The 18,095-nt window shown below is 42.2% G+C and overlaps 2 protein-coding genes across 2 annotated transcripts in view; one reads left to right on the forward strand and one right to left on the reverse strand.

Annotated features, from left to right (window-relative positions):
• Positions 1 to 385: 385 nt before the first annotated feature.
• LOC103898133 (pinopsin-like) lies at positions 386 to 2,558 on the forward strand. Its single transcript, XM_019471778.1, is given in 6 exon segments — positions 386 to 641; positions 1,236 to 1,394; positions 1,397 to 1,417; positions 1,936 to 2,078; positions 2,291 to 2,380; positions 2,382 to 2,558. Coding segments are annotated over 6 exon segments (846 nt in total).
• Positions 2,559 to 6,282: 3,724 nt separating this feature from the next.
• TEX14 (testis expressed 14, intercellular bridge forming factor) overlaps positions 6,283 to 18,095 on the reverse strand; it is a 35,085-nt gene continuing 23,272 nt past the window's right edge. The window contains exons 21-31 of the mRNA XM_019471821.1: positions 16,976 to 17,038; positions 15,734 to 15,861; positions 14,734 to 14,924; positions 13,059 to 13,110; positions 12,546 to 12,617; positions 11,659 to 11,736; positions 10,017 to 10,134; positions 9,725 to 9,820; positions 8,589 to 8,698; positions 7,221 to 7,284; positions 6,283 to 7,032 (exon numbers count right to left, since the gene is read on the reverse strand). Coding sequence (XP_019327366.1) covers positions 6,999 to 7,032; positions 7,221 to 7,284; positions 8,589 to 8,698; positions 9,725 to 9,820; positions 10,017 to 10,134; positions 11,659 to 11,736; positions 12,546 to 12,617; positions 13,059 to 13,110; positions 14,734 to 14,924; positions 15,734 to 15,861; positions 16,976 to 17,038 — 1,006 coding nt within the window. The 3' untranslated portion in view covers positions 6,283 to 6,998. The remainder of the gene's footprint in view (positions 7,033 to 7,220; positions 7,285 to 8,588; positions 8,699 to 9,724; positions 9,821 to 10,016; positions 10,135 to 11,658; positions 11,737 to 12,545; positions 12,618 to 13,058; positions 13,111 to 14,733; positions 14,925 to 15,733; positions 15,862 to 16,975; positions 17,039 to 18,095) is intronic.

Genomic DNA, 18,095 nt, shown 5'->3' on the forward strand with positions numbered 1-18,095 from the left:
CGGGGGGTTACGCTTACGGGGGGAGGCAGGTGGGAGGCACAAGGGAAAAAAAAAAATCTATTTACTCAATTAAATGACGCACCGTTCAGTCATCAGATTTTGTCACTCTTTATCCCCTCCAGAATAAAGAGCTGATTATAAAAAGGGAGGGCAGGAAGACCTGCAGATTAAAAAAAGCTTAAGGTATTTTAATGCAAAGCTCCTCCGGGGTGTGTCGGGCCCTCCTGCTTTATAAAGAGGGGAGAGTCACCTGCATCAGCTCCACCGGTGCTGGTGCTCCAGAAGAAGACTGATGAGCTCCTCCAGCAGCTTGCAGGAGCCCCCAAATAACGGGACCCTGGGTCCTTTTGATAGCCCCCAGTGGCCCCACCAGGCTCCACAGGGCATGTACCTGCCAGTGGCCGTGCTGACGGGCATCGTTGTGGTCTCCGCCTTGGTTGTGAACGGCTCGGTCATCATGGTTTCCATCAGGTACAAGAAGCTCCAGTCACCCCTGAACTACGTCCTGGTGAACCTGGCCGTGGCCGACCTGCTGGTGACGCTCTGCGGCAGCCCCGTCAGCTTCTCCAACAACTTCAATGGCTTCTTCATGTTCGGCAAACAGATGTGCGAGCTGGAGGCCTTCATGGTCTCCCTGACAGGTAAGAACACGACTCTCGAGACCTGTCTTGGTCTTTGCTTGGTGCCATTGCATTTAGCAAAGACGCTTTGGGGAATGTTTCATCAACTTGCTGCTTCTCCTAAAGGCAATGCTGTCATTGTAAAACTCATGTCCTTCAGCTATTCTTTAGCCCAGGGAAGGCTCAAGTAGGTGGTTGGCTGTGCCAGGTCACCACACGCTCTGTCTTGGTCTTTATAGGGAGGGAAATGTCACTTGGGCACATAGGGAGTCCTCGCTTGGGATGTGCTTCGTGGGTGCTGGCTGCTGTGTAAGCACAGATGTTTGTGTGTGCAACAGAAACATGAAACACTGCGCAAAACCTTTCGTCGAGGACACTCCAGCGCAGAAACCGTGGTCGTAACCACAATGCGTCACAGCTACCCAATTGCCAACTTCATTTTTAAGGGCCAAATATCCTCACAGCTCTCCCTGCCATAAGAAAAACATCTGACATCTTGTTACAACATATTTACTTCAACAGTTCGTAATCACCGTCTGCCATGTCCCAGCACAGGCAGCAGAGCGGCAGCAGAGCCTGTTCCTAGGACACAAGCCCTCCTCTTCCTCCTCCCAGGCATCGTGGGGCTGTGGTCCCTGGCCATCCTGGCCTTCGGGCAGTACATTGTGGTCTGCAGACCCTTGGAAGACTTTCGGTTCCAGCACCGGCACGCTGTCAGCGGCTGCACCTCCACATGGAGCTGGTCACTGCTCTGGATGACCCCACCGCTCCTGGGCTGAGCAGCTATGTGCCTGAAGGTAGGGGAGATGCGCTTCAGACATGAGCTTAACTCCACAGCTGCTTCTTGCGTATCAAGTGCAGGGCAGCTGGAGAGTGTCTAGTCTGGTATTTAAAATGTTAACACCTCCTGCTTACTCAGTCAATAGTCATCTCTCGGAGGTCGTTCTTCAGAAGTTACCCACTGCACAACACGCTGCAGCCGTTCTTACACATCTGATGGACATCGGAGCCACGAGCTGCTCTGGCTGCCGGAGCGCACCGAGCGGCACCTAGCACACACCAGCCCAGATCTGCTTACGTAAAGGCTTGGTATAACGCTGCACGCCACAACAAATCACCCTCCTCCCTAGAGCAGTCGGCCGGCCAAAAACTGCAGTGGCTGATCTCCAGGTCATTGGGGATGGAAAAGTGAGAGGTGCTTGGGCAGCATCACTAAGAGGGGCTAAGCCAGCGCTTGCTATTTTGGAGCCTGTTACTGAGCCTCTATCCAAGCCCAGGATCGGTTTAGGCTTGTTTCAAAACCTATTTGTTCCAGGTCTGAGAACCTCTTGCGGGCCCAACTGGTACACCGGTGGCAGCAACAACAGCTACATCTTGGCCTTGTTTGTCACCTGCTTCGTGATGCCCCTCACCCTGATTCTCTTCTCCTACACCGATCTGCTGATGACCCTGCGAGCGGTAAGTACGGCGAGTACAGGTGAGTTAATGGTTTTCCGCTCACAAAATGCTGGCAAGGCACATCTCCATCGGGATGAAGAGCCTCACAGCAGGTTTTTGTGACAGCTGATGGAGCTGACACGTCCTGGCGCTGATGTCAGGGCACCTAAGGGATGGAAATGCTGTTGGAAGTTGTTAAGCAGGCATCTCTGTCTCTTCAATACTCCCCGCAGGCTGCGGCACAGCAGCAGGGAACGGACACGACGCAGCAGGCGGAGCAGGGGGTGACACGCATGGTGATTGCGATGGTGGTGGCCTTTCTTTCTCATCTGCTGGCTGCCCTACACCACGTTTGCCCTTGTGGTGGCCGCCAACAAAGACATCGCCATCCAGCCAGCTCTCACATCCCTGCCCTTCTACTTCTCCAAGACCGCCACGGTTTACAATCCAATCATCTACATCTTCATGAACAAACAGGTGAGAGAGAAAGCCATTAGCTAACGAAACCACAGCTTCACCAGGGCTTCTGGAGAACAACTTAATGGCCTCATAAAATGTGGAGGAACCATCTATCCTATCTGGAAGCACAGATGCAGGCTTGATCGGGGAGTTGCTGTATAAGCAGCAAGATTTTGGGGAATAAAATAGAAAGGGAGGGAGCAGCCTCCGAACCTGAACAAGAGCTCATTTTCTGCTTCCATGATTTTATGGGGTCAGGCAACCTAATTTTAGATCACAAACTGCTCACTGAACACACGAAGCAAACAGAATGGTACTTTTATTGTCAGTAGACTGCCAGGGTCTGCAAAGAGCTGGGCTGGGAATTGATACAGATCTCACCCAAAATACAACACACGTCCATCCCTCAGCCTCTGCCTCCAAGTCTCAAGGTGGACACCAGCTTCTGCCACGACACGTAACCCGTCCCTTCCCTGCTCAGTGTCAGAGCTGCTGCTGAAAATGGTGTGCTGTGGTTACCACCCCGGCAGATGGGAAAAACCGCTCCGGCTGCACCCGGCCCCCACGCAGGCGTCGCTGCAAACGGGCTGCGGAATAGGTGACACTCTCTCGCCCTGTCTAACTGCTGCCAGATGCTGCCTGCACCAACGTCAGCTTCGGGCTCAGCCTGTCCCACCCAGCCTCGTTCAAGACGGGCACAGAGAAGGGCCCCGATGCTGCAGCTGCTCCCCATGCCCAGGAGGTGGGTGGCTCTTGGTTAGAGAGGTCCCCAGCAGCCTTCATGGTGCTCCCCAGAAAGACACGACACCGTCTTCTTGCGGGAGAGGAGCCACCCTGTCATGGGACAAACTGCAAACTTTTATTTTGCTCTCCTAAGGAAACACCCCTCCCTTCCAGCCCCTCGCCTCGGGGAATCAGGAGTCTTTTAAGAACAAAAAAAAAACCAACAGTAATTTTTCCTCGATGCAAAACATCCCAAGTTGCTGTTCAGCCCCGGCGTCAGGCTGAACACGGTCCCGCTGTGATGCCACCTCCAAAGCGGCCCGTAGGACACAGCCGCGCGTTCGCCATCCCTAGGTAGGCCGAGTCCTATTTGCATTGCCCAATCTCGCTGGGAAGTTCGAGGTCACGCTGTGAAACTGGCAAAAATCCAGCAGGTATGTTGAAGTGCAGACCGCGTTAATGAACATTAATAAACATTGACAAGTTCATATGCATCTATTTTACTGGCTGATAGAGGGTTCGACAGAAAACACTTTACCTTCCACTACTACGGCTGGCATGTCTTCTCTCGTGGCAAGTGCCACATGTGCCGTCACAACAGATAGCAGGAAAAAAAAAACCCGTTCACATATTCAATATATTTTTTTTATATTTAAGGCAATAAGGAAAGGCCTTAAACCCACTGATTTCCCAGCAAGGGTGAAAAGGCAGGTTGTAACAGGCCCCGAGGGCAAGGCACAGCAGAGCCACTGCTGCCCGAACAGCCGGGGCGTTAACAGAAAGCAAAAGACGCCAAAGCCTGTAAGAAAAAAAAAAAGACAAAAAAACCCCTCCATTGGGGTTCCACAGCTACACACCTGGTCTTGAATCTCAAAATGCAATGCTTATCTGCACCAGCTGCAATTACACTTCTGGACTGCGACGCAGCTTGTGTGGTTTAGGAGCCTACGGATAAGGCTTCTAAGTGCAAGACAATACCGCAGAGAGCAATCCCCTGAGACTCTGTTTTATCAAATTCCTCTATCTTAAAAAATGCTGTCAGCAGCTTGTCTGCCTTCATAGTCAATTGTCTATTACCACCTGGTAATAGGCAGTCAGAAAGACAATTTGGACTGGGACAGATGATGATGAGATTTGGGAGACCGAGGGCTTTTTCCTCTGAGATTCTCTGCTCCAAAACAAGAACAAAACAAAAATCCCCAAACTAAGACCAGTACGATGACAGGTACAAGGGAGCTGAAACACGGCTGCTTAGGGAACGAACATTTGCTTTTCTTCTTGCTTGTCTTCACCCAAATTTACCACAGGGTCCTGCAAGCGCCTCCAGAGAAATACAGTATCTACAGGCAGGGCCACGTCCCCGGTGCAGGGAGACAGGACACCCATCCTCGCCCCCATCCCCGTGTCCCCACCTTCCTCTCTCTGCTCGCTTTCCTACATGCAAAACGGCTCGCACGCTAGCGGCTCAGAGAGGAATTAGAACAGCTCAGGATCACTGTTTTAATTTAATTAATTGGCCTTTCAGTCTCTGGGAAGCTAAAAAGCAGCATTAGATGGGCCCCCTCTGATCTTCTCTGCTGTCTTTCGCTGGTCCTTGTTTAATTGTTCCTGTTAATTACAGCTTTTGTGTCCATGCTTTGTGTTATTAGGATGATTTACATTCATGCTAAACTTAAATCTGGAAAAGTACAAGCAGCTGAAAAACTGCAGTCTCTAACTGCTGCGTTCTGGCCTCGATAAGGAGAGCAGACAGGCTATGGGATCACTTGAAGGGCTCTCTACCAACAGAAATAAAAATTCTCCACTTTAAGATTAAAAAAAAAAAAAAAAAAAGAGGGAAATGGTTCACACTCTGCTCACCATTTGGTCTGACAGATAAAATAGAAAGAGAAATCCAAGAAGCTAAGGAGATTTCACGTCGCAAACCAAAGTGATGTATAATTATGTGCATGTAAAAATGCACGTGCGCTTGCTCCACTCCACCACACTGCTGCAGCCCTACAAGTTTTAATTACTTTTTATTTAAGCAAGTCTATGAAACATAACAAAACATTGCCCAAAGCGAGAGGGAATGACCCTCGGCTATGTGTCGGTTATGGGTCACAAGCCACTAAGGACAGCATGGCACAACAGATTCGCCATTTGGCTTTCGCATGCATTTGCCATTACCCTCTGTTCCTTGCAACAGGCTGCAGGGTAACGCAACGCTTTGCAAAGCCCCCGGCCGATGTAAAGTAGGATCTTGTTCCAGCAGCTTCTATCAAGAATATAACGTTTTTCTGCCTGCAGCAAGGATACAGAACTCACACACGCAGAAAACTGGGTACCTGCGGTTGATATGAGCCCAGGTTAGAAAATATTAAACTTTTGCCTGGACAGAATTGTGTTAACGCAGAAAAGTGAGCCCCGTTTCCCTGCACTGGCACTGCTGTTAACCTGAGCTGCAGAACCCAAACTGCAGCCTCCTTGCTGCTGCCGCTCCTGCTCTAGCTTTAGCACTACCATAACGTGACTGAATGGATGAAAGATTTTTATTTTGTCTTGATCTTTTCTGAAGAAAGCTCCCCCACGTCTGCCAGCTTGCACCATCTTCCCTGGAGTAGCTCTATCGGTGTCTAGTTGCATACATAGTCTGATGATGGGAAACATAGTTAATAACAAGTAAAAAAAAAAAACCCAAACAAACCAACCAAAAATGAACCCCAAAAAAGAACCTCCAAAACCAGAAAAAGAACCACATGGCAGCACAATAACCTTGGAAACTTTTATTGGTATTGTTAAACCAAATTAACTAACAGTTGCAGATAAGCAGCATTTCCCTACATGAACAGCAAGGAAAGGGCGCCATGTGGTACACCCAGCTGTACGAAGGCAGCTAAAATCCCAGTGTTTGTTAAAAAGGGACAAGGACAATCTTCACACCTCCTGCACCTGAACGGTATTTATCACAAGAAAAGTTAAATATGAAGTTGCTGTGCCCATCAAAATCCTGATCCAAAAAGCTCAATTATATGCAGGGACTTTTTTTTTTTTTGGTGAGGCCTACCAAAAGCGTGGTTTAATTAAACAACAGGTATCTTCATAATACTAACCAGATTTTCTCATATTCTTGTCTAATGCTGGCAGGGAACGTATTGCTGCATTTGCAGTCTCTGGAGAACACTGCCTTTTCCTCATTAGCTTTTTGCACAGCAATTAATCCCCTTAATCAGTCAAATCAGTTCAACGCTAGATCACAAAAGCACTAAGAAAAGAGAAAACAAGAAATTACCTTGTTAAATTTAATGAGCAAGGAAAAACATACACTACATGGGCTGTAACAGTGCTCCACACTCCAGCATGGAAAAATTTAAGTGCCTGAGCAGTAACAGCAGTCCACAGAATTACAATCATTTTGTCCCTAACACTGAAAATTGCATAATGCAACAGAGCAAGAAATTCTTTAGCTTCTGAAAGCGTGCATGCGCAGAAAAGAGAACCCACCACGTAGCCAGCTTCATAAGGATGTTATATTCAGAAAACAGTTCAGTTCTGCGATATTATTGATACTGCCTTTACATGCAATGATGGCGTAAAACCAGTACAAACTGTATTACAAAGTAGAGCATTAGATTTTCTTCTGTACTTGCTGCTGCAGTTGAAGGAAGTCTGAGCTTTACAATTGTTTACATGGCCAAGAAGGGTTGCAATTCTCAGGCTGTATCCTGTACAAGCAGCAGGAAGCAGGCGATCTTAGAACTTATTCACCATCCAGTTTAATCATGTAGGAGAGCTCTGATCCAAAACAATTACCCTGTAGGGAAAAAAAAAAAAAAGGTTACATGGCTGTTTATTTCTTATATCAAACTACAGGATGAAGGGAGTGGGATTTCATATTGCCTCTTTCGCCTCCTCAGCATGGAAAACAAGAATGTATCTCATGCAGGCAGAGAATACACAAATTTCTACCAAAAGCCCAATTTAATTCACAGAGAGGCTCACCTGAATGGTGAAGATGAAGACAGCTGTTCCTGTAAGCGGGATTTCTGATCTTCAGGGTGCGTGTCTAAAAAAACATGTAAATTCAGCTCAGAACCAAGAAGAACATATACAGCCACACAACACTTCAAAGAGAAAGCTCTAGTTTTGTCAGCACATAGCAGCATGCTGAATCAAGCGCTACAGATCTCTTTGCTAGAGCCATTAAGTTGGTTTCTGATTACAAGTGCAGCCTCAGCTCTGTTGCTATTGGGTGCGTTACACAGGAGCCTCTTTGTGATCAGAAATCATTCCGTTTTCAAAACCTGAAGCCCAATCCCTACCGGCTCAGTTCTTCTAGAAGCCTGACAGAAAATAGGGTCATGTATGCTAATGCTGTGCAAATAAAAAGCACAATGATGATACCTCCAGATGTCTGGGTTTAAAAATTACCATCAACATTTCCAAAAGTAACTAGTGATTTGGCACATTTCCAACTTTGGGTGCCTAACTGGAAAGCAAAACACGTGCAGCAGAGCTGACTGCTGTAGAAGTGTTAAATGCCCACAACAGGGGCCTCCTTTAAGTCATCTCGTGCTACACACTGAAAAATCAAAAGTTCTCTCTGAAAATGAAAGGCTACTGCCTTTTTCTTTCCAGACAAAATGCCAGTTCTTTCATATATTTTGCATAGCACTAAATGCACATTAACAATACAAGTATGTCAGCCCCCTCCCTGTAACAAGAAACATCTTTGAGAAACGTTGAAAATAGCAATCTTTTACTTTAGCTGTAGAATACCAGTCAGCTTTGACAGTTCCTAATGGATATTTGGACTTACAGAACAGAGGAAACACTTCTATTTTATCTTATGTCTTCTTCCTTACTTAGTTTCTATTAAAGGAAAGCCAGGGGAGACGAGACTGAACAGATGTTTAAGGGATTTGATGGCATTGGCATACACATCACAGGTACATACCAAACCACACTGAAAGTAACCAAAGTCCTTACAGTGTGAAGCATTTAGGTGCCTAAGCCAGAGAGGTTGAGGACTAAAAAAGACACAGATACAGTATTATCAGCTGTCTTTCAGTGCTTTCAGGTCAGTAGAGGAAACTGCACTCTCGCTATGAAAGAGACACTCTGCAACTCCAGCAAATCTCCAATGCTGTCGGTCTCAACTGACCAAAAAAATTAGGAAATTTTCAAGTGTCTCTGGTCTAGAGCAGCTTCCTCTCCTTTAAAAGCACAGGGTAGAAACAGTACCAAGATGGGGGAAATCAAGAAAAGCAAAAAACTAGTCTGTGCAAGCTCGACAAATTCAGTGCTAACAATATAATAAATGTGATACTGCCCAGCACAGCATCCAGTAGCTTTACAGACAAAGAGGACCTTCTGAACTCCCTGCACAGCTTTCTGGCGCTCTGCCTCTGGCCCCGGCTCCGCCTTCCTCTACTCCCTTCTTCCTTCCAACATCTTCCGCATCTTGCAGGCTTGCAGCCCTTGAATGACAGAGGTTTTTTTGTATCATCCCAATTTTTTGTATTTTCTTTTAGACAGGATGAATAGAGAGCACTAAAACAGAAGCCTCTGGTTTAGTGGCATCTAAGTTATCAGTGGCATCTAGTGTGCCACTAGATGCCTTTTTATTTTTACTCTGACCCATAATGGGCATCTGCCCCCTCCAACCGCCAAACAAACTGCCTCTCCCCCCCCCCAAGACTACAGATGTGCTTTAGCTTTACATCCATACGCAGACTCCAATGATTCCTTACATAATAGCATTAAGTAAATGTAGTCCGACTACAAGCGCGAATGGGCTTTGGATCAAGCCATTTATGAACATGGCATTATATATACTGCAGGAATCGGTCTGCCCTGTTGACAAGATCCTCCTGGTTATCAGGACATTTGCCTTCTGTGTTCAATTAAAAAAAAATAAAATCCTGATGCCAAACACAAGAATGTCTTGTGTTCCTTAGCAAGATATATATTAGGAATGACTTAAGACTGCTCACTGGCTTTTACTGTGGAGTTGTTCAGAGTTACTAGGCTCTGATCTTTGGTTCTAAGAGGAAAAAAATTATTTGGGCTATGAATCTTTTCCTTGAAGTGATGTATATGTGACTTCTGTCATTTTCTTCATTTCCTCCTATACTGCCATGACAGTATAACCATCTTCCCAAACTCTTCTAGAACTTTCATGATTCTGTTCTCTTAATGTACATTCTTCTCTATCTCAAAAAATCCACCATTCTGTCAAATCATCTCTGATTTCTGTGAAGACTATGTACTGCCTTCCAAGCCTATGGAAGTATTTGCTTTCCACCTACAGGAAATTGTATTAACAAAACATTCTTTTCCCTCTCAATTTAGTATGGAGAGTTCAGATTGATGTCTCCAGGCAAGCTCCCTGACACACTACTGCCTGAAGAGTGACAGCACATTTTCTGAGAAGTCCTGCATAGGTCTGTACACAGAACATAAACAAAATAAACTTAGGAACAATGTATCAGTTATCAGCTAACCCAAGAGTGTGTCCCTGAGGTTGTTCTCGGATCTCCTCATCTCCAGGAACTGCATGGAGCATTCTTTCTAAAATATCATCAAGAGTGGAGTGAGACCTGTTGAAAAAAAGATTTAAAATGGATGCTGGCAAGTTTAATACTACACATTTAAAAAAACCCTAGTAATATTATCAGGGTTCTTAAAAAAAGTTGGCTTACTGTAAGCATTGAATCTTGTTACAATATACTGGAACCATTATTCTAAATCTTTGTAACTCAAAGCCAAACATGCCTTACCGTCCTTTTTTCATACCTTTCTGTTTCCTCTGCTAGATTAAATGACTCCGTAGTCCATAAACTATGATTTCTCTTCTCATTTCTCTCAGATTCTTGTTTTGACTCTCTGTCTTCCATTTTAATTTGACCAGGAGCTAGTTACATGAAGATTTTGGTATCAAAGGTATGAAGGAAGATAAAAAACACGTTTTAATTTATTAATTATTTACTGCACTTGGGAAACTTCCAGTTGTCCACTTCTCAATTACTCTTTCCTCAGTAATCTGATTCTCTACCAGTTACGCAAATTCACATTATCTACAGTCAAAGGTGGCCAGTAGCAAGACCTAGATAAATATTTTACTGTAACACATTTTTAGATTTACAGGACTGAACATTTTGCTTCATACTAAAATGAAAAATGCATGTGAAAATTAATCTTTAATCTTTCCCCTTACAATCCTAGATATGGGAGAAAAATCAAAAGAAAACCTGTGGATGTTAGCTTTGTTCCCCTCCTTAGCAAAATCCAATGATATCCCCCCCCCCAGGACTTATCTCAGTAAGTTCTGTTCCCTACAGCATGTGAATATATTCAGCCACCTTCTGCTAAGCTATGATAAGCAGGAAGCAGTAGGCTGTCACAAAAAATGGAGTCTGAAATAGCTGTACTTTATGCAAATACAACAAAACCACAGTGATTAAACAGCAAGCAATAGAAGCTGCTGCATTCCTTACCACCTAAAAACAAGATACTCCTATGAATAAAGTCACAGTAGCTTCTATCCTTTGGGTAACAATTTTAAATGGGAAAAGATCTAACAAAGCTGTAGGATAACACAAACAAGTGGCAGTATCATTCTCAAGTGACTATGCTATTTAGCTTTTTTACAGACTAACTCATGTTCTGCCTTTTTGTCTTTTTTTTTTTTTTAAACTGCTCTTCTCTTTCTGACTCATTGGAAACAAATGCAGAGCCTATAGAGATCTAGGTTTTCTGCTCCTCTGATATGACTTGCTGTACATCTAAAAATTATTCCCACTTATTACTATTTGCAGTTTCAGAACCACGAAGATTCACTACTGCTATCTTTGGTATCTTTGTAACAGATATAACAGGAAATATAATATCGATTACCCCAGTGGATGCTATTTTCTTACACCATGAGATCAGAGGCATTATTTCATTATGGTGAGTAAGAAACAGAAGCAGTTAGTGTGCACTGGCCACTTTTTCAACTGAACCACCCTCCCAGAATGGAAACTTCATCTCTATTTTACATCAGCTGCCCACCATCTATACTTTTGTGGGTTTCATCACTTATGTTTGAACACAGCATACATTACAGTGGCATAATAAAAGTAGAAGATTAATTCTGATAGTTCAGACCTGCAAGCCTTCCACACCAGATCCCCGTAGACTTTAGAGAGTGAATACACAGAGAAAGACAGCAAACACTGGTGGAGGGGATGCTATTTGCAAAAACACTGCATATAACCTTACCAAGAAAGGGAGAATCCTCTCAAATTTCTGCTGAACCACAAATACAAAAAAAAGCTAAAAATTGAAGTTTATCGTATAGCTGAACATACAATGACAAGTATTCAGAGTAATTTTGCAGCATTGCAAAAGTAGTTTTCTATTTGCAATCTCTATGTTAGGACTATGATCAACTAACCATGTATTTGCACTCCGCAGTCATACAATCCCTTCTCTTTAAAGTCTTGAGCGATGGAATCTTGCTGCTTTAAATATTCTGTTAAAACCAGCATATTTCCTTATTGATCTAAATATTCTTTCTAAATAGACTCTATACAATCTAAAGTACCATATTACTTTATCCATCCAAACCTAGATGAAAACCTTTACATAATGTATAATTAGTTCATATATTAATCCTACAAATTGTCTCTGACCATTATTTATTCACTTGATGCCAGTCTCCACATGTCCTTGTTTTGGTGAATGAGGAAATAAATTATCAGAATACATCTGGGTGCCTCATTTCTGAAAGAGCATAGGACCCATATACATTTAATCATCCCAATGTCTGGCATTAGTTTAGGAAGAGTTTATAGCTGAATAACCAAAGGAAATTCTTCTGTAACACACCCCCATAAAAATAATGCAGTTTTTACACTGTGTTCTGTCTGAAGATGTGATTACAAAAAGAAACAAATCACTCAGACTAAGCTCTGCAAAAAAACCTGAGGGATGCAGCTGCCTGGCTTGCATTTGTTTTAATGGAGAACATGCATTGCTCTGGGACACCTTTGAAAAATTCAGTCTACACAAAATTAATCTCAGTGTTAAATTATATCTGCACTCAACAGGCTAGCTGCTGTCATCAGCGGCAACTAACCATTACATGAAATGCAGAAACTTCAAGGACTAACTTAAATAACTGCCAGTTATTTAAGCTGTTGATGCCTAACTTCCTGATCATTGACCTGACTGCAACTAATTTGGAAGCTCTTGTGTATTTTAGTAGTGAATGATTTGGGAGAAGTCCTGATTGAACACAGCTGGCAAGCCTCTTACCATTTTGGGTGAAGTGCCTCTTACCAATTTCATCCAGCAGCTCTTGGGCTGGTGGAGGCAGCTCACCAATGAAGTTGTTAGATGCCTGTGAGACTGCTGAGATAGAAAAAAAAAAAAAAGTCTAGTTAATTAGCAGTGATTAATCCTTAGTAACTGTGACATAGGCTTACATTATGTCAGCATCTTGCTGACATATTTCATTTATCAACCTACACGAGCCAGGCTCATTCACATTCTATCAAATATCTTTAAGTAATTTCATCATGGAAGAATCATTTAGAGCTAGACTTGCACATTCAGTTCTCAATCTTGTATTGCAAACTTTAGGCCAGTAATATTTACACTTCAAATGTAGGTTGATTAGAGGTCAGAGTTCGTAGTCTGCAGGTGCAAAGACAAAATCCGTAACCTAATTACCACTAGCAATACACAGTTGTGTGCAAAGATATTTATCCCTATAAAAAGAGATGCCTTTCAAATCTGTTTCTCCATTTATTGATCATTCTATTTGGGCTGGGGCTGGGTTAAGAGACTTACCAGATGCCTTCCTGGTGCTTCTCAAGGATGAAGCAACTACTGGCAACCCATCCTGTGTAAGATCATACAGAATGAAACATAGGAAGGCAAATTGAAGAACTGCTGGTCTTTAATCCTCCCCTTCAACATACTAAATCCAAAATGAGGTAAGGCCTTAATTAAAGCCTTAGTTGACCATTAAATTTTTAAATAAGCTCTTCAATCAGTTCAGAATATGAAAACAGAGGTAGCATCCGGGTAAGCCAGATATGTAGAAAGTTTTGCTTAGGCTGGTGCACTCATCTTTTAGCCAGCTATAAGGTACTGTCAGCTATGTAATCTTATCCATTTCAACACTCTACATGGACAATTGGATGGGAATTCTCTGAAAGGACAGTTCCAACATCTCTTTAAGTTCCCATTCTCTGTTTTGAATCTTTAATTATTAAAGCCAGGCACACCTATTTACCAAAAGAGCCCCCAAAAATCAAAAATTTGTAATCATAGGCAAGTTCTCACTGTCCTCAAAATGGAAGCAGGTACTTCATGCACTTAATCCTAAAATAAGAATTCAGACAAAGTGACACAATCAAGTATCTCCACAGAGCCAGGTCAAGGCAGCACTGCACTGTTAATGGGTTTAACGAATTCCAACTGTCTGCTACGCAAGCAGAAAGACACAGACTTGACCTGATGACAACGAATGCAGTCACTACTGTTCTGGTTGAACAAACTCTCATTTAATCTTTAAATGACAACCTCATCAATGAATAACAATAAGGCATAAAGGCAACTATTTTATATACAACTGTCTGAAAAGACAGTTAAGATAATGCTGTGGCTCCGGAACACCTTCCATTCCAAAAAGATTACTGGAAATCACTACAGTGACCTTGGAAATTGTCAACTCCAAAGAGAGAGAATTTTTTGATACAACAAAGTTGATAAGATTATGCCATGTCTGCGCATGAAAAGGACAAATTTAATCCCCTACTACAAGGGCTTTCTGAACATTTACTTGCTTCCAAACAACTAGATGGAGGCTTCCACCTTAGTCTTCTTCCTCAAGGAATCACTCATTTACATACTCATTTACCTTCCCCCACTAAGTTTTGAGAACTCTCCAGTTTCACATGAAAACTTACATACTTGAACACACATGCACACGTATTTATTTTCATTCAAGTTTATTCCCCGCTCCACATAGTCAAAAGCCTACAGTTCACAAATCACTTGTGAATTCAGAGTGGTTCAGATAAGCAACCTGCTGTTGCCTCACCAGAAGACCAACTGATCAACACACGCCTCTTCCAACAAAAACATACCTTTCTTACCCAATCATTTTGCTGATACTTACCACTTTGGTGTTCCAAGATTACTGGATCCAATGCCAGGAAATTGCTGTTCTTTAACAGCCAGGGAAGGGATGGAAGGCAGGCAAGGCCATTTTGATGGTGGTCAACATTTAAGTAAGATTAGGTCCAAGGGGAAGCCAACTCTGTATAATCAGTGGCATACACTGACTGCTTTGAAATCTATCAGAACTTTTGTCGTTATGTCAACAGATCCAGGATTCCAAAATGCTCAAAGACCTACAAGTATTTCTGTGCTTCTCATCTTGCATTTATTTTAAGGAAAAGTATTTTTAAAAATATTTTAAAGAATAGCTGGCATAAGGTAAATTTTCTAGACTTACAGGCTCATTCAATTCAGATGAGAATACTCCTGCAGCAACAGAGGGCATTTCAGTGCTCCTTCCCTCCTCATAGGCTGTAGTGAATGTCCTGGACACCAAAGAAGAGATCTCTTGAGAACCACAAAAGGAAGAATCTGAAGCTACTCCATGGCAGTGTTTGCATTTCTCAAAGGCTACTGGAATTTTTTCTTCTAGAATTAAAAGAGAAAAGAAAAAGGTGATAGCAAAGCTGGAAAATGATTTTTGGATTTTTTGTATCTTGGTCACATTTCAACGGAAGCAGAAAAAGGTCTCTTGTATTTGAACAGGCACCAGCACAGGCAACTCTAAGAAATTACTGTCCATAACTGATCTGTAAGCAGAAGTCCAAACTGATTACCTAGGAGTTCAATCTCAGACATTATTTATGCAAAACTTTGCCAACTGAGAAATTTTGACTACTGTATTACACCAAAGTAATAAAAGTACAAAGCAAATGATAATTCGTTGCTCTTAAACACTGAAGTTCAACAAACATTGAGATCACTTTATCAATACTCAAAACATACTAAGTGCTTATTACATTGTCTGTCTTTAAAATGCTAAAATCTGCATCTATCGCTCCAAATCAATTTTAAACGTCTAAAATAATTTCTGATTTATGAAGGCTACCATTAACTACCAAGTAATTATCTGTCAGAGACCTTTCAGATATGGGCTTTTTCAGCTGCATCCCCGTAAATTCTCCTTTAGTTCTACATTAGAGATTTCTTTTGACCAAGCAGGCTCTAACTACAAAGTTGTAACTATCCAGACCAAAACGACGAGATTTCAAGCAAAAAGGTACAGCATTTCTTGTGGTTACTTATTCCAAGCCTGACATTTCTGCATTGGTACTATGTGAATGGAGTTCCATGATTCACATCAATGATTTTTACATCAGCAAGTCTTGGCAGAAAGGTCTGACTCCTGGCACAGAAAGTAATTCACTGGTCCTTCCTTCTTTCCTCTCTGCAGTTACCTGAGCTGAGTGGAGTGCTGACGCTCATTGGTGCATGAGTCACTCTGGGCGTTTTACAATCTATATCCCTGCAGTAGTTCTCTTGCTCATAGGGGATACTCGACAAATCCTGAATATCTGTCACTGATCTGAAGTATTGAAAGATGTTCTGACAGTTAGAATAGCCACTTCTTACACCTGCGAATCACTAAATTCTGCTATTTTCAGGTTCTTTAAATTTTAATTTTGTTCAGTCTTATCTAGTTTTCCAGAAGGAAGAGAGACATTCTCTTTGAAAACTTCCCACAGAATTCTTGGAAGGCTAAAGATCACCATCTTCAGTAACCTTGCAAAGACAGAAAAGGTTAATTATTTGCTTTCCCTTCCTTTACAGGATTTCTTAATTTTAGTAATTCTCCTATAAAAGCAAGCTCAGGAAACTGCCTCCAGAAAGGGCAGGAACTTCAAACATGAACCACTGGGTAGAAAACTCTCTCCAAAGCCAAGGGAAGACCTCAAGGTTTAACAAAAATTAACGATCCATTAATTAAGACTAAATGTAGGTCTTCGGAACCTTTAAAAGAATTACTCAGATAAACTGAAACTGCTAAAGATCTGCACAGGCAGTGATGTCCACTCAAGCTACAAAAATTCTTAAGTGGCTACAGGACTAGGATTGTATTAAGTGGTATCTTATTGTATTAAACTGGTATCTTCTGCAGATATACCCTGGATTACATTGTCCTCAGAAGACCATGAAATGAACAGACGTCTACTGTTACCAAATCAGTAATTTCTATGCAAATCTCCATTATCTGTAAAAAGAAATTAACTTTTCTAGGTGAGTCACAAACCTATTCTGCAAATTCTTCCCGAGAATCTTAATCACAAGGCTACTTTTGTAGTAAAATTTATTTAGCCACATACTAACAATTTGCTCTTTAAAGTAATTTTATTTCTCCTGTGTAATATGGACAGAAGAAACAAGGAATCCTAACCCTTTAATGTAAAGAAGCACACCCAGATTAACACTAATTACTTATGAATATGAAAATATGTCAAACTAAGGACAACGGTATGCAATACTCTTTTATACCAATCTCCCAACTCATTACGAGAAAATATTCTTTCAATACTTCAGATAGTTTTCTCTCTCTCAGCTTTGGTCTGTCTCATCTTCCTGTTTTGCATCAACACAAAACTTTTACAATGACAATGACCAACTTGCTGAAGTTTTGATATAAAATGGTCTGTGGCTCTTACACATCTTTTTCTTTGCGTTCTTCCTGTGGCTCCCACAGTATCACTTCTTGCACTGCTACAACACTGGAATAAAGGAAGAAAGGTCATATTCATTAATCCTCTCAGAGAATTACGAAAATAAATTTATTATTTATTATTATTTGTTTAGTTTTCTCTCAAAAAGTTTAAAGGACTACTTTCTCTCTGAGGTAGACTGCAGCTTATAAAAAAACCTTTTGCTTAAAACCTTAGAAGATGGAGAGTGCTAGGAGAAAAATGCCATTTTAAGCACATTATGGCTTTGTGTCCGGTAAGGAGAAAACTTCTAATTGACATATGCAGTTTCAAAACAAAACTGAAAGTTAAATAAAAATCTGTGAATATACATCACTACCTTGTTTTATCATCCTTTGATTGGTCTGCATTGTAAACTGTTAACAACTCCATTCAAGATCAAAGAGGTATTCAAAGGGGATTAGTCATATGGTCAGAGAGCAACAGTCCTTTCTGTCCTGCTGGCAAAAGCTCAATTCCTAAGTGAAGGGAGCAACCAAAACCATTACCTTTAAGGCCAGGTATTTACACGCTTGCTGCCTACCTTTGACACTGGTAACTCAGTTCCTCCAGTGGAGGGGAGGGAGTACAACACTGACAGACAGTACAACCAGCTCTCACTCCCACACTTGGAGAAAGTGAGCAGCTGCTAACTCTGGAGGAACACAAGGAAAGCTGAGCTACAGGGAGGGAAGGGGCTTTTAAGCCTGAAAGCCACTGCTGAAAGACCCTCAGAGCGAGGACTGTTCCTCTTTAAGTGAAAGCACCCCTTGCAGCATGAGGTGGTGATTCTGGCCAACATCTCTGCATAATAGTAGAACATAAAATTTACAAAAATACTGGTTATAAACACCTCATGTTTGATAGATGAGACTGCAAGTCTCAAAGCATGGGCTAATGTTATCTGCAGGCAAGATGCAGTGAGCATACTTGCATCAGATTCTTCTCACGGGAGGGGAAAAGGCATGATCTTCATGCCACCTGAGCTCCAAAACCAAAGCACAACAAAACTAAAACAGATGACAGAAGTCTTAATTTGAATTATCTTTGCTCTGTTTAATACTGTAGTTTATCAGTGTAAAAGGAA

This window comes from Aptenodytes forsteri, unplaced genomic scaffold (genome assembly GCF_000699145.1).
Source record: "Aptenodytes forsteri isolate BGI_AS27 unplaced genomic scaffold, ASM69914v1 Scaffold66, whole genome shotgun sequence".
Classification (NCBI taxonomy): Eukaryota; Metazoa; Chordata; class Aves; order Sphenisciformes; family Spheniscidae; genus Aptenodytes; species Aptenodytes forsteri.